General features: G+C 39.3%; 1 protein-coding gene across 2 annotated transcripts; it reads left to right on the top strand.

Moving 5' to 3' along the window:
* Positions 1 to 1,111: 1,111 nt before the first annotated feature.
* Olr1 (oxidized low density lipoprotein receptor 1) lies at positions 1,112 to 23,198 on the top strand. Of its 2 annotated transcripts, NM_133306.2 has the most exons (8): positions 1,112 to 1,275; positions 5,302 to 5,403; positions 7,829 to 8,074; positions 11,080 to 11,217; positions 14,519 to 14,656; positions 18,807 to 18,943; positions 20,095 to 20,210; positions 20,486 to 23,195. In NM_133306.2, the coding sequence occupies exons 1-8, from the start codon at positions 1,191 to 1,193 to the stop codon at positions 20,628 to 20,630; spliced, it is 1,107 nt and encodes a 368-aa protein (NP_579840.2). In that variant the 5' UTR covers positions 1,112 to 1,190; the 3' UTR covers positions 20,631 to 23,195. The 2 variants fall into 2 exon arrangements, with proteins under 2 accessions (NP_579840.2, XP_087511863.1); XM_087655737.1 differs by lacking the exon at positions 18,807 to 18,943 and having other exon boundaries at positions 1,141 to 1,275; positions 20,486 to 23,198.
* The last annotated feature ends 2,493 nt before the right edge of the window (positions 23,199 to 25,691 follow it).

The raw sequence follows: 25,691 nt of genomic DNA, 5'->3' as shown, positions 1-25,691 counted from the left end.
TGTTTAGTAGATAGAGGGTCACTTTTATGAAAGCACATACAAGTACTGGATCTGAGTTAAGAACCCCAGAACTCATAAAGCCCATTTGGTAAAAAACCTGTCCGTAATCTCAGCACTCTTTCTGTGAGATGGAGGGCAGAGATAGGAGGGAATCTGTGATCTTTCAGAACAGCTATCCTGGAGCACGCATTAGCCAATAAGAGAACTTTGCTTAATCAGTGAGAGACCTGGGTTGCCCTCTGACCTCCACTTGCACCCATGTTTTACACATATACAAGTTCTCTCTCTCTCTCTCTCTCTCTCTCTCTCTCTCTCTCTCTCTCTCTCTGCCAACTTAACTATCCTGGATATTATAATTAATAGTAATTTTAACTATTATTTCTGAGTTTTAGTTTCTAAACTACAAAAACATGTCATTTTCTACAACATGTAAGTTCCTCTTGAAACATTACCTGAGCCAAGGACTGGGTTAAAGGCTAATGCCACCACACCTGGCTATTGAAACATCATCAAACACACAATATCCTCAAACCCCAGACAAATAAGTAGATTAAGTATAAGTATTTCCCAAGATGACAGACCCAGAGACTTACTCTAGCTATTTCTACTGGGCTCATACTCTGTATGCAAGACTTCCCCTTCTAACTCCAGCACTCAGGGCTAGCAATGGGAATCCTACATGGTTTATGTTACATGTCTAATTGCCCATCAAAACAATTAAAAGTAAAACATACTACTTATAAAAAGACACCTTAGAGAGTGACAAGCTGCCTTGGTGAACCAGTAAACAGAGAAATGTGAACAATGAAGTCAAGCCATCTGGTCCAATCACATTCCTCTCTACAAACCTAACTTGAAGAATGTGCTCCTTTGAGTTTCAAGTCCTTATCTGATTTGTCTACAGTATCTTTCCTATAATTGTCTTGGACAGTGCTCTTTTCCCTGCTGTCTGTTTCTTAGTGAAAGGTCATGAAGCACGACTGGAATTACCATTCTCCCCACCCACCAGAGACGCAGCCTAAGAATTCGTGTTAGCCAACTTTCCAATATGAAGCAAAGCCTCCCTTCCTCCTGTGACGGTTGAGTCATCCTCTGCTAGATAAGAGCAGCTATTTAAACTGCATCAGAAGCTCGAGCACTGGCAGTTGGCTGACTGAGGTCCTCTACTGTTTCAGTTTCCCATTCTTGGCATGAATTTGGAAATGGCTTTTGATGACAAGATGAAGCCTGTGAATGGCCAGCCTGATCAGAAGTCATGTGGCAAGAAGCCTAAAGGTAACAGGGGTGGGTGGATGCTTATAGAGGCAGAATACCAGGCTTAGCTCAGAAATATAAATTAAATGTACTGATGAATGAGGTTAGAAGGTAAAGACATTCAAATATCAGAAGATAGAAGAGGGTAACGCCATTAATTTAGAAGGAGAGCAAGGAGGATTCAAGATAATAACTAGCTGGCACTACATCTTTAGTATAAGCTGTTCTCCGTGCTATATGGCTTTAAGTTAATGCCTTCTCCAAATGGCAGTACTCATATCATCTGCTGTCTGTAGAAAGCGAACTCAGAATCTGGAGGATTAATAAAGTCACTCTGTTTCCTTGGACAAGACAGAGTAGAGCCAAAATCATACCAGATTCCCACATATGAAGAATCCAGTCTATAAAAGAATGGCAGAAAATGCATCCATTCAGAGTACACAATAACTGATTTTGTGTGTTGCTGAAGTACTGCAAAAATGGGGAGTGTTTTGTTAGTTATCTAATGCAGATTTGGTATATTCAGTACGGCCAAATATACATTAGACTCTTTGTCCATTGTTTGCTTTGAAAAATTGTAGCTTGTACTTCACTATTACAGTAAACTTAATTACTTATGCTGAATAGATAACTCGATTCTGTAGAAAACTACAGGTAAAACATCTATTATTTTATAAAATCGAGAGAAAAAGGCCAGGTAGGTGCACACCTTTAAGCCCAGCACTTGGGAGGCAGAGGCAGGTCACCTGCTCTACAGGGTGAGCTTTAGGTCATCCAGGAATACACAGAGCAACCCTGACTCAGAAACAAAACCAAAAAAAAAAAAAAAAAAGGAACAAATTGTAAGAAGAGGAAGAAAGGCATAGTGTGTCTGTAAATAAGCCTGAAATCTCTCAGTGGGTAAGATAAGGCCGAGTGTGGTGTGATTTAATGTCTGAGTGACTGAACTAGCTCAGAGTCAGGACAGTGCTGGAGCTTGGTAGTAGACCCAGCAGCAGTGGAGCTAGCTTAGTGTGAGAAAGTGCTGGTGTTTAGTAGTAGATGTAGGAGCTAGTACCACGTGTGAATTTGCTCAACCACTCATTCATTATTTGTGCAGTAAATATTGTTTTCTAACCTGACTTTTACCATAAATACAACTAGTTCTTCTTTAGGAGCCCTGGTTAGACTATTTACTGTGGTATAAGCTATATACTGAAGTTAGTGTACCAATCTTTACTGATTGACTAAACGTTGTTTTCTAACTAGAAAGCCAGTAGTCTCCTCCTCCCGCTGAGATGGGATGAAGGTGCCTTTTGATAATAGGAGCTTTGCGTCTCCCTTTCCCACGGTGGCTCAGGCAATTGGTGTTTTCATTCAAGAGTTGTGGACATACAATGTGTGATGAATACTGGGGTGGAGGGGAAGGATTTTTACGCACAGACGCCTGACGCCAGCTGCCACGCTAAGGCAGCTGCTTGTAAGAGATGTTCCTGTCTTCTATTACCTGTCGGCTCATGACATGAGCAGAGACAGAAATCCTTCAGCCGGAGAGTGAGCTGTCTTTCTCCCCATCAGAATTTCTCTCTGTTTTATATCATCTGTGGATTCTAACACAAACTAACACAGGAGAACGCAGAATATGTTTGACCATTGGCCAGCTTGGGCCCTTACTGCATTCACTCTGAAAGCTTGGTAGTCTAATAGTCCAAGCATTTCGGCTGATGAGCATTGGATTAAAGGACTACATTCAGAGCCAAAGGTAGTACTGCTTGCCTGATATCCCAACACTGCGGAGGCTGAGGCAAGAGGACTTTCTTCCAGTCTAAGGCCAGCCTGGGCTATCTGGTGAATTCCAGACATGCCTGGATTAGAAAGTAAACATCATTTTGAGCAAGAACAGCATAAAACCCAAAGACCTACATTTTAAGCTTTTCTTACATGTGTGTTATCGAGTTAGTGAAACTGAAACTTTCGGTTCCTTCTTTAGAGAGAATAACATCAGTCTTCTGTTTATCTTAAACCAGATGCATTGTGTGTGATGTTTTCCTCTCGGATCTGTAATGGCTGTGGTAATTCAATGCTGGGACACGTCACTGGACAATCACGTGTCTGAGAGCTGCATGACTTGTTTTTGTAAATAAGGCAGCGTTTCCTCTGAGGATAATAGGCCACCCCTAATGTAAGTGTAAGGCAGCTATTACTAGAAGAAAATTGTTTATCAAGGTTTTATTTCTAATTTCCTTTGGTCAATAACTCCAGTTCTAGGAAGCAATTTTAGAACTAAGAATTGAATAAGATATTAGGCATAGAATTTCATGAGGAAATCTCAGATCACTGACTAAAATGTTTTGTTTAACATCTGACATTTTTTTTTTAATGTGATGTTACTTATGAGTACCTGTGTAAAGCTAAAATAACTTATCAGGGATTGTAGCCCCCATTTTGTTTCTTAATACATATTGGGGATTTCTACCTCATTTATGCCTGTTTTGTTCCCAAGAAAATGATGAGGAAACACAGTAATTTATTAAGCTGTAGGCACTATGCTGGGCAGGTTCTGAGGTATTCTAATCTTTCCATGCTGTTAAAACCTACCTGAATACTCCTTTTAGTTGTGGTTTGTCCTGGAGTTATCTGTATTTTCATGCTAATTCCACTGCCCCCAGGACAGCTGCCTAGTCACTTACTCAGGACTTAGGTGACTTCACCAGAACCTTCTCCCCATTGAATTTGTAAAATACAGGTGAGGGGCAGGTACAGAATAGAAGGAGGCCTGTCATTGGATGAGAAGGAAGGATGGGCGGGAGAGAAGTTTGAAGGAAGAGGAGGAGATTGGAAAGGAAAAGAGGAAGGGACAGGAGGGAGAGGGAGAGAAGCCGTGGCAGGAAAATATGGCGGGTGACGTTAAGATTCCACGCTGTACCTTTACAGGTTGTTAAAAATGTTTTTAAAGGATGGATATGGATTGGGCTTTGTATGTCTTGTTTAGGTGGGCAATTATATCTTATCAACTGGGCCAAAGGTTATTGTGTTGTATGTTCTTTCATGTGTAGATTTAAGTGTAATGGAGTGTGGGGCGGCTGGTCTGGGCCACCACAGAGTTGGGATGTATGTTTCTGGCATGGACACCTGCCTTGGGAACTAGATAGGTAGAGAGATTGCTGACAGGCTCAGAGAGAGGCCTTCGACCGTGTGATATGGGATGAAGCAAAGCGTTTGAGAGGCTTTGCTGACTAAGATTAAGTTATCTAGGAGATATCTTGGGGCACTGCAGTGCCAGACCTAGCAAGATAAAAGACAGCGTTTTTATTTCATTTTTTTTTTATATTTTTACAACAACACCATTCCTTGCCAAATTAGTGTCTTTGTGCATTTTCTGTTGTAGTTGTCTGTCCTCAGAGCAAACTTCTCTTGGCCATGTGCTCCTGGTCCACCCTGCCTAACAGCTACATTTTTCTCCTCCCTCATCTTCTTCCTTCTCCTCATAGTTCCTACCTGAGATCACCCCTACTTATCTCTAGTCCAACCTTTCTCTCTCTCCTGCCCAATGGCAGGTTACAGTCTTTTATTATCAGATCAGAGATTATTGGGGGAGCATTCTTTACCACACATTGGTCAATATAATACCCATGTCCAGACTGCAGCCTGGTCTTGGGGCACAGAACTCAGCATCTGAATACAAGGTGCATAAGATTAACCCCAACCCATGTGTATGTAAACATCTCTCTTTCTGCATAGTAGATAGAGTTATTAGGCTGTGTTGAGAGGTCTTAGAAGAGCATTGTGAACAGGTGAACAGATGAAGGACAAGCTTCAGGATGAAGTATTTAGGGTCTATACCTCATACTGAATCCCAGCTGTGATTTTTTCCCCATGTGAGTAATTTACTTCAGTTCCATATAATCATCCATTGTTTCACCAGCACAGGAGCAGAGCCAGTGAGACTGGAGGCAGGGTGTTAAGAGATGCAGATCACAAAGCAAGCCCAGACACAGACAGTATCCAGAGTCTGGCTTGACAACCTACATGTGCCTTTTCCAATTTTCTGATTCTCCTTTCCTGCAGGGCTGCATTTGCTTTCTTCCACATGGTGGTGCCCTGCTGCTGTGACTCTGGCCATCCTTTGCCTAGTGTTATCAGTGACCCTTATTGTACAGCAGACACAGTGTAAGTATTGAAATAGAGAACTGGAGGTGGGAAATGAGGGTTATGAACACAGCTTATAACAGTCAGTTCAGACCAGCCTAGCCTTATGTTCATTTTAGGCTAATATTATGTATTTATACACATTAAGTATATCATTAAGTATTAATGGCCATACTGTGCTCATTCCTCCATTTGAAAGGGGTATGGGATGGGGACTGTTCACAGTAGATTGTTTTTGTTTTCCTTCATAATTTTATTGAGGAGCCTAGTTTCACCTTAGAATAATTTGGTAATAATTTGAATTTTCTAATACACAGGGTTACATCTGAGCAACCCAAGAGAAAGAGAAATCCCATTTACTTTGGTTTTGATATATTTGATTAAATGTTAAGAATCATATCGCCCCATTAAAATAAGTAGAACACTGATAACAAAATGTCATTTGTGTTTATAACATGTAGAATATTAGAGATGCTGAGAAAGAGAAAGTAGTGAGAATAAGAACGAGAGTGGCTAAGAAGGAAAGATAATATTGTCCCTGCACCAGCCTGCATAAGCAGGTTGCTGGTCTGAATTTTTCCACCAGCCAGGGTCCAAAATGTAAGGACTCAAAAGTACCATTTGCTTCCTACATGTCTAACTCATCTAACCCCTTGTAATTGGGGGAACGGGTATGTGGGACTTGAGGTCTCTCTTAATGATGGTTCAGGACAGGGGATCCCACCCAACAGCAGCAGTCAGAAGAATCTACCTTTGAGGTATCAATCACCACCCAGCAGGCTTGATCAGATTTGGCCTATACACTAGAAGCAATACACTGGAAGAGAGCTGAGTTCCTAGAACCCAGTTCTTTAAATCTATTCAATTGCACAACATTCATTTCATCTTCACTCTTCTAAACTATTTATAAGAAAGAAAGAAAGAAAGAAAGAAAGAAAGAAAGAAAGAAAGAAAGAGAGAAAGAAAGAAAGAGAGAAAGAAAGAGAAATTTCACTGCCAACATACAGAAATTTACAAATATTTCATGGATGGTTGTCTCAAAAATGAAGGCAAATGTCAAAATTCCTAAATAAAATTAGGAAGTCTGGCAGTGTAGACAGAGTGGGAGGAGCTATAGAGAAATTAAGCTGAATAAATTGCTGATGGCAATTTCTTCTATGAGTCAGAGTTAGGGAAAAGGTGATGACTATAGACTGTCAATATTTTATTTATTCCATTATAGTATTTCTTACTTTATCATTACTTTAAAATTTTGTATTTTACAGTTTTATGGTTTTGGGAATTTCCATTATGTACATAATGCATTTTGATCAAACACATTCCCATTTTCTCCATTTCAATTCCTCCCCACACACCCATGCCCTCTTTCCTCTGAATTTCACGTGCTCTGGTTTTCTTCTTAATCCCATTGACTCTACTTAATGCTGCCTGTATGAGTATGGTATAGGGCCCTCTGCTGGAGCATAGGTGACCTCGCAGAGGTCACATCCGTAAAGAAAACTGACTCTCCCTTTCCAGGATCCATCAATTGCCAATAGCTCCTCAACTAGAGGTGAGATTTCATGAACTAATGCCCATCCATTGTCTTAACCTTATTATTTTCATAGCTTGTACATATACATACCCATACACATATGTCATATACATATACAAACACCTACACATGCATCATATACATATAATAAACATAAACATATACACATACACATACACACAAACATCATGTTCATATACATATATACATATACACATCATATACATATATATCATATACATACACATACACATCATATACATGTACACATACAAATACACATGCATATATATCATATACCTACACATATGCATACATCATATACATATTCATCATATACATTACATCATATACAAACATATATACAAACATATAAACATACATACACACACATATATACATATATATACACACATATATATACACATATATGTACATGGCATTCTGCATGCTGATCAAGTCCTCTGCCACCTGGGGACATCACAATCTCCCATCCCTATGCCAGAGCTACATCTCCATCCCTCCCTCTTGTGCCACTAAGCTATATCTCCATCCCTCACCACTCTGCCACTAGGCTATTCTGTCATCTCTCAAGAAAACATAGAACTGTGGCAACTTTTTTTTTCAGAAATATATGCAAGATCACTAAAAAAATTACAAAAAAAATTCAATTTTGAAAACTACAGTTAAATAACATTTAAGTCCATAAATTGTGAATAAGCATGGGCCATTTTTTAGAAGTCATTCAAGTGCATTTAGACCTCCATTATTGTTCAAGTTCATCGAACATTTCTGTCAACACTAATCTGTGTCAAGATAGATTGTTTAAGTCGGTGTCTTAATTTCATGGACATCCTGGGGCAGCATACATATTGGACAGGCTAGGCTGACTTTTAATTCTCTCTGGTTTAGTACTCCAGGTATCTGACCTCCTAAAGCAATACCAAGCAAACCTTACTCAGCAGGATCATATCCTGGAGGGGCAGATGTCAGCCCAGAAGAAAGCAGAAAATGCTTCACAAGAATCAAAGAGGGAACTGAAGGAACAGATAGACACCCTCACCTGGAAGCTAAACGAGAAATCCAAAGAGCAGGAGAAGCTTCTGCAGCAGAATCAGAACCTCCAAGAAGCCCTGCAGAGAGCTGTGAACGCTTCAGGTACAGGGGAGGGCCAGTGAAGAGGACTGGTGGGTGTTCTGCTCTGCTAGAAGTATGTAGCACAGCACACATATGTCAAGCATTCAGAGTGCCCTACACAAGCTCCCTGTGACTGCCATTTTCACCCTGGCCCATGGGAAGCCTGGTAATCATTGGAATTGAGTTGTTGGAGCTCTCCTCATGGCCATTAAGTTTTCTGCCTTCTTTCTTTCAAATGCTAGCTTTGAGGTTTGGGTTGAAGCACTGTTCTGCCCCATTGTCACCTCTTGCCACAGATATGTTATGGTTTCCTTCTGAATGCATTTTAATCACTGGCCTCCCTTTCCTTGGGGTCTTCCTGTCATCCCAGTTCTTTAGCCCAGCTCCTTCGTTAGCTTCATTCTGACCCTGTTTCCTTAATGGAGACTGCATCTGTCTAAGTAGAAGCAGTAGAGGTCAGCTGACTGAAGACTGAAGTGGATACTTCAGGTGGAACAAAAATAAGAGGTTTGGAAAGTGAGTTTATATAGGAACTGAGATGGCTTCATCTATTTCAAGGGATTAAGAACCTAGGGAGCAGAGGAAAAATTGATTGTGCTGACAACCTTTGTTCTGTTAGAGATTGTTACTGCATTTCTGCAATATTGATCTTTTTGGCAGTACAATCAATGAGGTATGTGCTTCTAAGTACAGAATTTCTTTTACTACCATGTCCCTTCTCAGGAAGTATTTAAATAGGGCTCCATTCTCCGGATTAGCAATTAAGTGCCAATCAAAAGCAAATTTCTCCAATGTCTTGCTTATGTGGCTAACAGTTTAAATTGCAGTTTCTTCGAATACATGTACAATAATGACATAGGTGGCCATTCCTTCATGATATAGACAAAAATATCGTGAGCAGGATAGTTCTCAGTAATGATGTGAATGGTTTGATGTAAAGTTACTCAGTTTACAAGTCTTGACAGACCCAGAATTGGTGCATGCCTTTAGTCATAACTGAGGAGACAGAAGCAGGAAGATCTCTGAGTTCAAGGCCAGTGTGGTCAACATGGGGACATCAAGTCAGGGCTAGCTACATGGAGAGATTAAATCAATCAATCAATCAATCAATCAATCAATCCTTTCTATATGAATAGGGTTATTTCAAATTGAATTTGCAAAAGTAGACAGAATTTTTGTGATGAATTGACCTTTGATTTAGTTTAAAACATATATTTAATTTTCCTATGGAGAGACCTTTCAATAAAGTGAAGTGACTCACCACTTCAAACCAGGTTTAAGGGAAGAAGGCTTAAATATCAAGGATGGGAGTGCTTACATACACAGTGGAAATCCCAACCAATGGTTTGCTTCACAGGTGCAGCTGTGAAAAGGTTTAAGTTTATCAGCTATAAATAGCGTGGGATTCAATGTGTGTCAGGACCATGGAGAACCCTCATTCACAGGACAGAGATGAACTATGGATCAGACATGGAACTCACATCTCTCTTTCTGGCAGCTATTCTTGGTCTTGTTCTCCATTCCTTCTGATGCTAGATATAGTCAATTAATAGAGACCGCAGACAAAAGCTTTGATCATGTGGCTTCAAATAAAAGCCTCATAAAAATATCATAATACTGAAATTCCATATGAAAATATGAAGCGAGTTTTCTCAAATTTGAGGAAGGTTTTACCTGTCCTAATAGATCTGTTATGGTTTATTTGGAAGCTAAGGTGATGCAAGTCTCTCATAGGAATATGTTCAATAATTAGCAACAGAATTAGTGGTCCTTCTCAATCTTTATCTCTTCAAATAGCTTGATGAAAATGTTTGTAGGACACCAGATCCTGAACCTCTAGCAAGTCTAGAGTCCATAGGATACTTCCTCAATTAGTCCATCCACAAAGATGTCTAAGAGAAAGTGTGCTCAATGACTGTATTAGGTTCTGAAGAGGAAGAGAAGCAACAGGATGACTATATATTTAAAGGGTATTTATTTATTAGGTTGGTTTACATAATATGTCAGGAGAGTCCAACAATAGTTGTGTTGCACTGGATGGGTGAAGAATTTGGGAATTGATAAACTTGCCTGCAGAGCAAATGTCCATTAGCACAAAGCAAAGTTCTCTTTTCCCTCCTTGTCACTGTGTTGACACAGGAAGGGGATGCCCACATTTAGTTCTCCCCTCTTCAGATAATGTGATTAAGAAACATCATCACAGGCATGTCCAGCAGTCTGGTGTTTACTCCATTCCAGATCTAAATAAGTTGACAGCCAAGGTTTATCAAAAGACATTAAATACACATTCAACATTAGGTTTAAATTCCTAACTTCTAGATCTTTCAAATGAAGATGACTGTTGGAGTTTATCTCTGAGTTTCACAATGGTAAGATGAGTTCAGATGTGCAAAGTACTTCCAACAGTCTGTTCAATTGGTAAATAATATTTGTACTCATTAACTTTTGTATGTATTAGTAGATATTTCTATATGCTATATCATTTTCCACGTACATATACACACACAAAGAAATGTAGTTGACTTTAATAGAGTCCATATAGGCATGCCTCTCACTTTGCCATAACATAGGCAAGGTGTCTAAGACCATTTCTTGAGTTAAAAAAAACTTGATTTGTTCAAACTTACGTACTATAATGGGGCTAGGATAATTATAAGGAAAGTTCACATTTAGTTTCTGCTTTTATTATTCCACACACTTTCTACTTTATCATTTAGGTACCTAAATTTAATTTTCTGTACTTTTTAAACTTTTTTGTTTATTTTGAATAGATTGTCACTCTGCTCCTCAGGGTGGCCTGGAAATCATTTGTATCATATTAGCCTTGAATTACACATGGAAATCCTCCTGCCTTAGTCTCTTGAGTGCTGAGATGGCAGACAAGAGCTATCGTTTTAGGGGTATGTTTGTCTCCCTGATGGAGCTTGCTTCTCTAAAATTACCAGGTATATTTGTGCTACAATGAAAATTGAATTTTTTAATGTAACTTTTCTTAAGGACATTTTCCCATTTTGCTCACAATGTAGAGGAGTCCAAGTGGGAACTGAAGGAACAAATAGACATTCTCAACTGGAAGCTGAATGGGATATCCAAAGAGCAGAAGGAGCTTCTGCAGCAGAATCAGAACCTCCAAGAAGCCCTGCAGAAAGCTGAGAAATATTCAGGTACAGGGGAGGCCTGGTGCGTGTTTGGCTCTGTTAGAATTAGGTTTAACAAAACCAGCACAGCACACATGTGCCAAGCATTCAGAGTGCCCTACACAAGCTCCCTGTGACTGCCATTTCCACCCTAGCCCATGGGAAACCTGGTAACCATTGGAATTGAGTTGTTGGAGCTCTCCTTCTCATGGCCATTAAGTTTTCTGCCTTCTTTCTTTCAAATGCTAGCTTTGAGGTTTGGGCTAAAGCACCGTTTGTGCCATTGTCACCTCTTGCCACAGATATGTTATTGTTTCCTTCTGAATGCATCTTAATCACTGGCCTCCCTTTCCTTGGGGTCTTCCTGTCATTGCAGTTCTTTAGCTCAGCTCCAGTGTTAGCTTCATTCTGACCTTGTTTCTTAAATGGGCACTACATCTGCCTAAGTGTAAGCACTGGATGTCAACTGACTAAAGACTTAGGTAGATACCTCAGGATGATCAGAAGGAAGAGGTCTGGAAAGTGGGTTTATATAGGAGCTGAGACAGTTTCATCTGCCAAAGGGATTCAGAACCTGATTTGAGAATGTAATGCACTATTGAGCTTTTCTGCAGTGTAAGCAATGAAGTATATGCTTCCAAGTACAGAGTTGAGTGTTATGGAGTCTCTTTTCCTACAATGTCCCTTTCTAAGAAGTGCTCAAATGAAGGTTCCATTCTCAGAAATAGCAATTAAATGACAGTCAAAAGCAAATGTCCCCAATGTCTTGCTTATGTGGCTAACAGTTTAAATGTGAGTTTCTTTGAATATAGATTAAATAATAATGATATTGATAGCTATCCCTTCAAATTATATACTAAAATATTGAGAGTAGGATAGAGTTTATCAATACTAAAGGTGAGTGGTTTGATGTAAAGTTACTCAGTTTATAAGTCTCTTCAGGCTGAGCATGACTGAACACACCTTTAATCCTAACAGGAGAGATAGAAGCAGGCAGATGTCCTAGTGCAAGGTCAGCCTTGTCTACATAGCAAGTTCTAGCCATGGCTACAAGGGAAAAAACCAGAGAGATGGGAGAGAAAGAAGAAGGAGGAGGAGGAGGAGGAGGAGGAGGAGGAGGAGGAGGAGGAGGAGGAGGAGGAGAGGAGAGACAGAGACAGAAAAGGGGAAGTAAGGAGGAGGAAGGGAGAGAGGGAAGGAGGGAGGGAGACTTTTAACAGAAAAGGAGTAATTTAGATTTACAAAACTAAATAGAAAGATTTAGACAAATTGACATTTGACTAGTATCAAATTATAAATTTATTTCTCTAGGGAAATATCTTTCAATAAACTAAATAAAACAAAATAAAATAAAGGAACTCGATACTTCAAATAAGGTCTAAGGGAAGGAGACTTAATATCAAGGATGGGGATGTTTACATACGCAGATGATTAAAATCCCAACCAAAGGTCTGTTTCTCAGATGCAGCCATGAAACCGTTTATATTTATCTGCTCCAGATTGCATTGCATGGGATTCAATCTGTGTCAGGACCATGGAGAACCCTCAGGGATGCCGACCATGAACTGTGGATCAGACACAGAACTCACATGATTCTTTCTGGCAGATATTATAGGTTTTGTGCTCCATTCATTCTAATGCTAGATATAGCCAATTAGTAGAGACCACAGATGCACTCTTTGATCATATGTCTTCAGAAAACGTGTAATAAAAATATCATAATACTGAAATCCCATGTGGAAAACAAGGCTAGTTTTCTCAAATTTGAGGAAGTTTTATTTGTCTTACTAACAGATCTGGTATAAAATACTTGGAAGCTAAGGAGATGCAAGGTTATCAGAAGAATAGTTTCTACATTCAGCATCAGAACTGATTGTCTTTCTTAATCATTATATAGGAAAATAGTTTGATGAAAATGGCAGGTTCCCTGTAGACTCCCAAATCTTGAATGTCTAGCATGACCTGAATCTAGCATGTTTAGGTCCCACAGAGGAATATTTCCTCAATTAGTTCACCTTCAAAGTCATTTGAGAGGAAGTGTGCTATAGTGAATGTATTAGGATCTGAAGAGGAAAAGAAGCAACAGGATGACAATATATTAAAAGGGAGTTTATTAGGTTGGAGAGTCCATCAAGGATAGGTGGAAAAATTGGCAGCTGAATACTCGGTGATGGCTGGAAGTCTCACCTATCATTGTCTAGCATTGAAAATCCAGAACGTCTTTGAAGAACTACTTATCTTTAGTCTATTTTAGAAGTCAGAAGAAGCAGATTCTAATATCAGTAAAAGAATGCACCCATGGTATTGATAAACTTGCCTGCAAAGCAAATGTTCATGAGCACAAAGCAAAATCCCCTTGTGCCCTGTCTTTGTGTTGACACAGTAAGGGGGCGTCCATATTTAGAGGAGGTTTTCCCATTTCAGAAAATCTCATTGTGAAACTGTCTCATAGGAACAGCAATCTTGTTGGTAGCCCATTCCAAACCCAAATAAGTTGACAACCAAGGTTTATCAAAAGACATTAAATATACACTAAATATGAGGTTCAAATTCCTGACTTCTTGATCTGTCAAATGAGGATGATTGGTGAAGTTTATCTCTGAGTTTCACAATGATTAGATGAGTTCACATATGCAAAGTACTTTCAACAATTTGTGCAATTGGCAAATAATATTTGTTTTTATTAAATTTTGTATGCGTTAATAGGTATTGCTATAAGCTGTATTATATATTTTACACACACATACACCATACACCCACACAAAGAAATGTAGTTGATCTTAATATATATATATATATATATATATATATATATATATATATATATAGGCATGCCTTTCTCACTTTGCCACAATATACACAAGGTTTCTAGACCAATTCTTTGGTCCAAAAACCTGATTTGTTTATATTTATATACTAAAATGGGTCTAGGCATATTATGAAGAAAGTTCATGTTCTGCTTTTGATTTTTGTACGCACTTCAACTTTAGTTTCTGCTTTCATTATTCCAGAATCTTCTAATCTTGTTGTTTATGAACACGTTTTCATTTTGTGTAGGTCTGTTTGATGTTTCATTTTGTTTGTTTGTTTGTTTGTTTGTTTTAGATAGATTCTCATTCTGTAGCCCAGGTTGGCCTGGGAATCATTATTTAGATCAGATTGGTCTTGAACTGAGATTACAGGCAAGAGCCACCACATTAGGCCTACATTTGTCTTCTTGATGAAGCTTACTTCTCTAAAATTATCAGGTTTATTTGTAATACAGTGGAAATTGAATTTTTAATGTAACTCTTCTTAAAGACGTTTTCCCACTTTGCTCACACTCTAGAGGAGTCCCAGAGAGAACTGAAGGAACAGATAGACACCCTCAGCTGGAAGCTAAACGAGAAATCCAAAGAGCAGGAGGAGCTTCTGCAGCAGAATCAGAATCTTCAAGAAGCCCTGCAGAGAGCTGCAAACTCTTCAGGTACAGGGCGGGCCTGGTGGGTATTCGGCCCAGTCTTATTGAGATTTAACAAAACCAGCACAGCACACATATGCCAAGTATTCAGAGTGCCCTACACAAGCTCTCTGTGACTGCCATTTCCACCCTAGCCCATGGGAATCCTAGTAATCATTGGAATTGAGTTGTTGGAGCTCTCCTCATGCCCATTAACTTTTCTGCCTTCTTTCTTTCAAATGCTAACTTTGGGGTTTGAGCTGAAGCACAGTCCTGTCCCATTGTCTCCTCTTGCCACAGATATGTTATTGCTTCTGTCTGAATGCATCTTAGTCACTGGCCTCCCTTTCATTGGGGTCTTCCTTTCATTGCAGTTCTTTAGCCCAGACCCTGTTTCCTAAATGAGGACGACATCTGTCTAAGTACAAGCAGTGGAGGTCAACTGACTAAAAACTTAGATGGATACTTCAGACTGAACAAACATAAGAGGTTAGGGAAGTGGGCTTATATAGGAAGTAAAATGGTTTCATCTCTCTCAAGGGATTAAGAATCTAGGGAGCAGAGGAAGAATAAAGTATGCTGACAACCTTTGTGCCATCAGAGATCGTTACTGCATTTTTACTACATTTCTGCAATATTGGTATTTTCTGCAGTGTAAGCAAAGAGGTGCATGCTTGTAAGTACAGAGTTAGGTGTGACGGAGTCTCTTGCTACCATGGCCCTTCTTAGGAAGTGCTCTAATGAAGATTCTATTGTGAGGATTATCAGTTGTCACTCAAAAGAGAACTTCTCCAACATCTTGTTTGTGAGGCTAACATTTTAAACATGCCTTTTTTTGGAAAAGGATTACATAGTGATAATATTGATTGACATTCCTTCACTGTGTAGACAAATTTTTAAGATTAGGGCAGATTTTAACAATAATGATGATGAGTGGTTAGATGTAGAGTTACTCAGTTTATAAGTCTTTTCAGGCTCAGAACGAAAGGGCATGAAATGCTGTGTCTTTTATCCCAACTGGAGATACAGCAGCAGGTAGGTTTCTGAGTTCAAGGCCAGCCTAATCTACATAGCAAGTTTTAGGTGTGGCTACAGGAAGAGATTAATTGAATAAATAAATAGATGTCTGTACGGTGTAAATGGAATTAAAATTTGCAAAAGTAAACATTCAGGTTTCGACAAATTGACCTTCAACTAGTGTCAAACATATATTTAGTTTCTCTAGCAGGGGGTGGAGGACTTTTCCATAAATTAAATGGATCCAATATTTCAAAACAATTTTTAAGGAAAGAAGGATTAAATATCAAAGATGGGAGTATTTACATACACAGGCAGCCAAAATGCCAGCCAACGGTTTGTTTCACAGACATAGTAGAAAAACAGTTTACATTTGTCACCTGAAAACAGTTTGGGATTCGTCTGTGTCATGACCATGAGAAGCCTTCTCTCAGAGATGCCAGAATTGAACAACAAGTCAGACACAGAGTATACATGTGCCCTTCTGGCAGATATATTGGTCTGGATTTACAGTCCTTTAAATGTTAGCTATGACCAATTAGTAGCAATACCAGATGCATGTTTTGATCATGTGGCTTCAAGAAAGGCCTCATAAAAATATCATAGCACTGAAATCCCATGTGGAAAGATGAGGTTTTTCTCAAATTTGAAGAAGGTTGTACCTGGCCTACTAACAGATCTGGTATGATTTACACGGAAGCAAAGGAGAAGCAGAGTCTACATAGGCTAGATTTCCTTTTTTACATTTAGCATCAGATTTGGTGGTCCCTTTTTAATCTCTATCTATGAATATAGATTGATGTAAATGGCAGGTTCCCTGTAGGCTCTTAAATCCTGAAACAACAAGTCCAGAGCCCAAAGAGGAATATTAACTCAATTAGTTCATCCACAAATACATTTGAGAGGAAGCGTCTTATAGTGGCTGTATTAGGTTCTGAGGAAGGAACAGAAGCAATGGAATGACTATATATTTAAAGGGCATTTATTGGTTTGGTTTACATAATATGCCTGGAGAATCCAACAATGCTTATCTCATACTGGATGGGTAGAGAATTTGGCAGTTGATCAACTAGTGAAGTTGGTTATCTGACTTGTCATTGTCTGGCACTGACTTTCTAGAATATCCTTGAAGAGCTACTGATCTTCAGTCTATTTTGGAAGCCAGGAGAGGTTGATTCTAATATCAGGGAAGGAATGCCACTATGGGATCGATCAACTTGCCTGTAGAGTGAATGTCCATTAGCACAAAGCAAAGTTCTCTTCTCCCTCCTTGTCTCTGTGTTGACACAGGAAGGGGATGCCCACATTTAGTTCTCCCAAGTTCAGATAATCTGATTAAGAAAATCTCTCACAGGCATGCTCAGAAGCCTGGCACCTAGTCCATTCCAGATGCAGATAAGTTGGCAACCAAGGTTTAGCAACAGACATTAAATACATATGCAGCATTAGGAACAAATTCCTGACTTCTTGATCTGTCAAATGAAGATGATTAATGGAGTCTGTCTCTGAGTTTTACATATACAAAGTATTTCGAACAGCTTGTGTACTTGGTAAATAATATTTGTATTCATTAATTTATATGTAATACTGGGATATTGTTATGTGCTATATAATGTTTTACACAGACACACACACACACACACACACACACACACACACACACACAGAGTAAAGTTGTCAGTTTTAAAACTACATATAGAAGCATGCCTTTCTCACTTTGGCATAATGTAGACCAAGTGTCTAACCATTTCTTCAGTCCAAAAAACCTGATTTGTTTACACTTGCAAGTGAAATGGCCTAGACTAACCACGAAGAACATTGCACATCCTACCTTAGACTCATATGTGCCCTTTGGACTTTTCTTTTTGTTTCACTATTCTAAACTCTTTCTACTTTATCATTTATATAAATGTTTTGTTTTGTAGTTTTGTTTCTTTTTTATTGTTTGTTTTAGATGGATTCCCACTCTGTAGCCCAGGTTGGCCTGGAACTCACTAATTAGAACAGGTTGGCCTTAAACTCATGAAAATCCTCTTGACTTAGTCTCCTGAGTGCTACCATATGAGGCCTTCATTTGTGTTTCTGATGAAGCTTACTTGTATAAAATTACCAGATGGATTTGTTCCACAACAAAAATTTAAATATAATTTAACTCTCCTTAAGCATTTTCTCTCCCCTTTTGTTACAATGTAGAGCAAAAGGCAATTCCTTGTGTGTCAACATCACAACCATGTTGCTATTGACCATGCTGATGGTCTGGGAGTTCTCAGTGCATAGATATTGACACCTTCATCTACTGCCTTCTCCCAGATTGACTTTGCTGGATTCCTTACAAAATTTTGCTGCTAGGAACCTCTTAGTTCCTGAAATTAAAAATCCTCATTTTATATCAATACTACATTCTCCCTAAAGCAAACTTGTTTCAAAGAATTCAGTCCACTGTGCAAAGTTAAATTTTCTTACACACACACACATGTTTTAGGAAGGAAAAATTAATTGTAATGGCATAGGTTTCTTAACCGAAATATTAATTTAACATAAACTAGTATGATGTTCTCAATAGGCTAGTCAGCATGGTTCTGTCTAGCTCTCAAAGTCACATAAATGCTTTATATGCAAACACAGGTGTCTGCAAACTCATCTCATTTCACAAACCACATTGGGGACTATATTGGGTAACACAGGGATAAAAGAAGGAGACGAAGTAGTGAAACCTAGTACTGTTACTCAGAGAAATGGAGCTGTTAAATGCATGTCTGACTTTATAATAACAGAATTGCCAGTGGTCATCCATTTCTTTAACTCTCCTTTTCAACATTTCTAATATAACTTTTAAAAAATCAAATTCCAAATTTGTATACTACTCTATGTCTCCAAAGATGGGAAATGAAATGCTAAATGGAAAGCTTGGATTACTAAAATCAGAATGCCTTATCTCCTTTTATTCAAAAGTATATATAGTTGAAGAATGCAACACACACACACACACACACACACACACACACACACACACACACACACACACACACAGAGGTACCTATATATGGAAAGTAAAGACTCTGGCCATTCTGGTTTCTGTAGAATTTGGGTAACTTTCTAAGGAAGAATTGAAGAAGTGTTTTTACTCAGAACTCATCCATTATATGCTAACACTTCCTAGGTCCTTGTCCACAAGACTGGATCTGGCATAAAGAAAACTGTTACCTCTTCCATGGGCCCTTTAACTGGGAAAAAAGTCGGGAGAATTGCCTATCTTTAGATGCCCAGTTACTACAAATTAGTACCACAGATGATCTGGTGAGTTCTTTGGGGTGATGGTGATGGATTATGGATTGATAAAAGAAAATGAAGGCTTAAGAGTTTGGGGTAGTTTCTTAGTCATGTTTTTGTTCTTTGGCTTTTTGTTTGTTTGTTTTGTTTTCATTTTTGTTTTATTTTTGTGAATAGATGCCATGGCTATAGCAACTCTTTTTTTTTCTTTTATTGGATTTTTTTATCTAATATTTTAAATATTATCTCCTTTCCTGGTTTCCCCTCTGGAAACCCACTATCCCATTCTCCCTTCCCATGTTTCTATGAGGGTGCTCCCTCATCCACCTACCCACTCCCACCCACCTCCCTGCTGTGACATTTCCCTACACTGGGATATCAAGCCTTGAGAGGACCAAGGGCCTCTCCTCCTATTGATGACCAACAAGACCGTCCTCTGCTACATATGTGGCTGGAGTCATAGGTCCATCCCTGTATACTCTTGGGATGGTGGTTTAGTGTCTGTGAGCTCTAGGGGGTTGATATTGTTGTTTTTCTTAGGGGGTTGCAAACCTCTTCAGCTCCTTCAGTCTATGGAGACTTCACATCCTATATGCCCAAGGCCAACTATGCAATCTGATGGTATTTTCTCTCAAACAAGTGTTACTCCCTGTGGTAATTTGAATGAAAATAGTCCACATAGTCTCATAGGGAGTGGTATAATTGGATGTGTGCCCTGTTGGAAGAATTGTGTCACTAGGGGTTGGCTTTGAGGTTTCAGGAACTCAAGTCAGGCCTAGTGTCACTCTCTTCCTGCTGTCTGCATATCTAGACACAGAACTCTGAGTTCCTCTACAGCACCATGTCTGCTTGTGTGCAGCCATGTTTCCCACATGATGACATAGAACTAATCCTCTGAACTGTCAGCCAGCCCAAAATAAACGCTTTCCTTCCACAAATGGTGCTGGTTCAACTGGGGTCAGCATGTAGAAGAATGCAAATCGATCCATTCTTATCACCTTGTACAAAGCTCAAGACCAAGTGGATCAAAGATCTCCACATAAAACCAGATACACGCAAACTAATAGAAGTGAAAGTGAGGAAGAGACTAGCATTTCACTAAATCACCAAGGGATATTGGAGAACTTTCTGCTACTTAGTTTGATGAATCTAAAACTTAGAGTGTTGTCTTTCCACAGAACTTCGTCTTACAAGCAACTTCCCATTCCACCTCCCCATTTTGGATGGGATTACATCGGAAAAATCCCAACCACCCATGGCTATGGGAGAACGGCTCTCCTTTGAGTTTTCAATTGTAAGTCTACTACTGCTCTTGGTGGTCATTTTGAGTGTTCTATTTCTGTCTGGACCTGTTTTGAAGTCCCTGTCACATTCCACCTATGTCCTCTTCTTGTCAGAATGAACAGTGGTAAATACACTAAAATCACAAGAGGGTTTGTCATTTGCCCCTTCCTACCTTGCTGGCATTTTCTTTCCCATTACTGCTGATTTCAAGCTTTGAGATGTGGTTGATTTCTAACATAAAGATAATATGTGTCCTGTTTTCTTGTTTTTTCTTTCTGCCTGCAGCTTTAGGACCAGGGGCGTTTCTTTACAGATGTACTCATCAGGCACCTGTGCATATATTCAAGGAGGAGTTGTGTTTGCTGAAAACTGCATTTTAACTGCATTCAGCATATGTCAGAAGAAGGCAAATTTATTGCTAACTCAGTGAAACTAAGGATTCTGGAGAAGAACAGGAGAAGACCTTTAACTGTTGTTTTGAAATTTAAGCTATCCTTTCTTGGGTGTAAAACATGTGGCCTTGACAGCTGTCAGTTACTTTCTAACTGCAGTTCACCTCAACAGAGACAAAGACCAGAAGCAAAAACCCGGGGGTCCAGCTGATGGCATCTTTGTATCAAAAGTTGTGAATTCAATTGTTTATCCATGTACACTGGCCCCGCCCCTCCCAAGACTCCCAACCAACCTGCAATCCTTTTTTTCTTTCTTGTTTTAAACTATGCCTCCTGTCTGACCTGGGGGATGCTTTCTGCTCAATTTCCTCTACCTCAGGTATGCCTTCTGTTGCTGCATGAAAGACAGAATGTAGAAAACCTTCTTCAAGTGCAGGCAGAGAGCTCAAAGTTAAAAACATGCCTAAGAAATAGCATGCAAAGAAACAGAACTGGAAAAGCTACACTGTACGCAGGAGCTCATGGTCTCTAAAAAGCTATGGCTTGATCTTCACGACTTGGGTCCATCTCCAGACTGCACCATTTACACATTTATGTTTTTTTATTTTATTTTTATTGTGTGTTTATGGATAGTTGGCCTATATGTATCTCTGTGTACCACATGAGTGTCTCCATTCAGAAGAGGGCATCAGATTCTCTGAAACTGGAACTGCAGATGGCTGTAAGCTACTACATAGATGTAAAGAATTGAATTCATGTCCTCTGAAAGAACAGTCAGTACTCTTAACCATGAACTATTTCTCCAGGTCCCGTGATCATTTCTTGTATCAGCTATTTCTTCACATTTGCTCTACCAAAGAACAGAGCTTAAAACAGTATTTTATAAAGCCATAGAATATGGCCCCAAAACAAAACTAGAATTTTTCCCTTAAATTGCATACTTTGTAGACAGTCTCTCCTTGACCCTGCCATGCCATGCTATGACTTAGAAACATACATGACCAAAATGGATGAAACTCAGTTGAAGAACAAGTTCTTAGAATCACCTGAGCTGGGTATAAAAATATTGTTCTATGGGAACAGATGGATTTAGAAATATCTATTATCAGGGCCTCCACCATCCCCACAAGTCACAGACTCTTCCATTTCAAAGGAAGCTTTCCATTATGCTAGAGGTAATATAGCATATATGTCATGTATATGAGTGTGTATTTGTGTGTGTGAGTGTGTGTGTTCATATGCTAGATACGTCCTTGAGAAGATGAGACATTGGCAGCTTTGTGTGTAATGAATTTGCAATAATCCAAATTTGTAAGTAGTTTCCATGGTTCCTTATAGTGATGACATCACCACAGCCAAGATGATGAGCATACCTGTTGTTTCTGCCCCTTTCCAATGCTTCCTCCCTAGAACAAACACCAATCTGTTGTCAGTTGTCATTTCATAGAGTTTATAATCTTGTTTTTAAGAGAGAATCTCATTATATAGTTCTGACTGCCCTGGGACTCACTACACAGACCAGCCTGGCCTCCACCTTCCAGAGTTCCTCCTGCCTTTGACTCACAAGTGCTAACACTGAAGGAGTGCACCGCCATGTATGGCTCATGCAGTTTATGTGAATGGAATAGTATAACACATCCAGATTTTCTCAGTTCAGTTTCTTCCACTTGGTGCTATTATTTTGGTATTCATACATCTCTGCCTCAGTGTTTGTATCAGTTCTTCAATTTTTTTAAAATGTTGATCATTCCCCTGGTGGGTACATATTGTCATTTTTATCTGTGTATTTGTTGATGTCATTTGGGTTGTTTTTGTTTGGGGTCACCTACAAATAAAGCTGCTATGAATGCCCATGGACGATTCTGGTTTCTCATGTAAGCACCTCTGAGTGTGACACTTGGGTCATTCAGTGTGTGAATATATGGTTGGCCATGTTAACCATTGCTTTTTGAAATTTTCAATTTTTTTTTAAAATTAGTCGACTTTACATCTCAACTCCAATTTCCTTCCCTCCTCTCCTCTCAATCTTCACCCACCTCCCTCTCCTACCCCCATCCACTCTTCCCTTTCTCTTCAGAAAAGAGGAGGCTTCCCACAGATGTCAACCAGCCTTAGCGTATCAAGTTGCAGTAAGAATAGGTTTATCATCTTCTATGAAAGCCTTAATTTTTAGACTTATCACTGTATATGCAGTATTTTGTTTGCATGTATGTATTGGTACCACATATATGCCTAATACCAGAGGAAGTCAGAAGAGGGCATGGTATCTTCTGAGACTGGAATTACAGACATTTTTGAGCCATCCTACAGACTCTGGAAATTGAACCCAGGATTTCTGGAAAGTTAGGCAGTGCTCTTAACCCCTGAACCATCTCTTCAGGCCCTATAGCAATCTTTATTGATATGTAACTGTGTATAATTGCACTTTTAGTTTGAAGTTCTTAAATGGCAAATAGTCTTGAATTTATTTTCATGTTATCATTTACTGTCTGTACATTTTCTGTAATGAAATAACTAAGCATATCTTTTGAGAATTTTATTTTCTTACATTTTAAATCTGAAGGATTTACATACATACTGGAGAATAAAAACAGCCTAATGTGGAACAAGAGTGTTTGTTTTCATTACAGTTCATCCTTTTTTATTGGTTATTTTATTTATTTACATTTCAAATGTTATCTCCCTTCCCAGTTTCCCCTCCACAAGCCCCCTATCCCTTCCTCCCTCCCCCCTGCATCTATAAGGGTGCTCTCCCACCTGTCTTCCCACTCCTGCCTCAGTGGCCTAGCATTCCTATGTCCTGGGTCATCAAACCTCCACAGGATCTAGGGGCTCCCCTCCAGTGGTGCCAGATAAGGCAGTCATCTGCTACATATTCAGCTGGAGCCATGAGTACCCCCTGTGTACTTTTTGTTTGATGGTTTTGTACCTGGGAGCTTTGGGGGTCTGGTTTGTTGATATTGCTGTTCTTTGAATGGAGTTGCAAGCCCCTTTAACTCCTATGGTCCTTGCCCTAACTTCCCCCATTGGTGTCCAGTGTTTGGCTGTGTACATTCACATTTGCATTGCTCCAGCTCTGGCAGAGCCTCTCAGGGCACAGATATACCAGGCTCCTGTTAGTAAGCTCTTCTTGGCAGCAGCAATAGTGTCTGGGTTTGGTGTCAGTGGATGGGATGGATCCCTAGGTGGGGCAGTCTGTGGATGACCTTTCCTTCTGTCTCTGCTCCACACTTTGTCTCTGCATTTCCTTTCGACAGGAGGAATTCTGGATTCATATTTTTGAGGTGGGTGTGTGGCCACATTCTTCAACTGGAGTCCGTGCTTATCCACTGGACATGGTCTCTACAGCCTCTACCTCCCCTTTGTTGGGTATTTTGGCTAAAGTCCTCACTATTGGGTCCTGGGAAGCTATTGGGTGCCTAGCATCTGGGACTTTCTAGTGGATACCCCCAGACCCTCCTCCCCAATGCTACACACCTACAATTCTGACCCTCTTACTTCTTCCCCATATCTGAATCCCCCCCTCTTTCCCTCTCCCTACTCTCTCCCTCTCAGATCCCTCTCTCCCTCTACTTCCCAGAGATTATTCTCTTCCCCATACTGAGGAGTACTGTAGCACCCACACTTTGGTGTGATCTTTCTTCTTGGCTTTACAGAATGTATTAGGCAGTGTTCCTTCTGTTTCTATTTATGAAATACTCTGAGAAGTATTGGTATTATGTCTTCTTTGAAGGTCTGATAGAATTCTTCACTAAAACCATCTGGTCTTGGGGATCTTTTGCTTGAGAGACTTTTAATGACTTCGTCTACTTCCTTACAGGTTATGGGACTGTTTAGAGGGTTTATCTGAGCCTGATTTAACTTTGGTACTTGGTATCTGTCTAGAAATTTTCTATTTCATCCAGATTTTCCAGTTTTGTTGAGCATTGGCTTCTGTAGTGGCATCTGATTCTTTTTCTAAATTTCTTCAGTTATGTTTGTTATGTCTCCCTTTCCATTTCTGATTTCATTAATTTGGATACCATCTCTGTGTCCATTGGTTAGTCTGGCTAAGAATTTAGTTATCATGTTGATTATCTCAAAGAACCAGCTCCTGGTTTTGTTGATTCTTTTTATAGTTCTTTTTGTTTCTAGTTGGTTGATTTCAGCCCTGAGTTTGATTATTTCCAGTCCTCTATTCCTCTCAGGTGTATTTGCTTCTTTTTGTTCTGGAGCATTTAGGTGTGCTGTCAAGCTGCTAATGTACGCTTTCTCCTGTCTCTTTTTGGAGGTACTCAGAGCTATGAGTTTTCCTCTTAAAACTGTTTTCAGTGTGTCCCATAAGTTTGGGTATGTTGTGCCTTCATTTTCATTAAATTTTAAAATGTCTTTAACTTCTTTCTTTATTTCTTCCTTGACCAAGTTATCATTGAGTAGAGCATTGTTTAGCTTCCATGTATATGTGGGTTTTCTGATGTTTTGTTGTTATTGAAGACCAGCCTTAGTCTGTGGTGATCTGATAGGATTTATGGGATTATTTCAATCTTCTTGTATCTGTTGAGGCTTGTTTTGTAGCCGATTATATGGTCAATTTTGGAGAAAGTACAGTGAGGTACTGAGAAGAAGGTATATTCTTTGTTTTAGGATGAAACGTTCTTTAGATATCTGTTAAGTTCATTTGGTTCATAATTTCTGTTAATTTCACCATGTCTCTGTTTAGTTTCTGTTTCCATGATCTATCCATTGGTGAGTGTAGGGTGTTAAAACTCCTACTTTTATTGTGTGAGATTCAATGTTTGCTTTGAGCTTCGGTAATTTTTTTTTCCTTTCTTTTTTTTCAGAGCTGGGGACTGAACCCAGGGCCTTGCACTTGGTAGGCAAGCGCTCTACCACTGAGCTAAATCCCCAACCCCCGGTAATGTTTTTTTACACATGTGGGTGCCCTTGAATTTGGGTCATAGATGTTCAGAATTGAGTTTCTCTTGGTGGATTTTTCCCTTGATGAGTATTTAGTGTCCTTCATTATTTTTTGATAACTTTTGATTGAAAGTCTATTTTATTAGATTCTAGAATTGCTACTCTAGCTTGTTTCTTGGGACCATTTGCCTAGAAAAAATAAT

This window comes from Rattus norvegicus, chromosome 4 (genome assembly GCF_021556685.1).
Source record: "Rattus norvegicus strain SHRSP/BbbUtx chromosome 4, alternate assembly SHRSP_T2T, whole genome shotgun sequence".
NCBI classification, from domain to species: Eukaryota; Metazoa; Chordata; class Mammalia; order Rodentia; family Muridae; genus Rattus; species Rattus norvegicus.
This window is presented reverse-complemented; position numbering and strand designations above follow the sequence as displayed.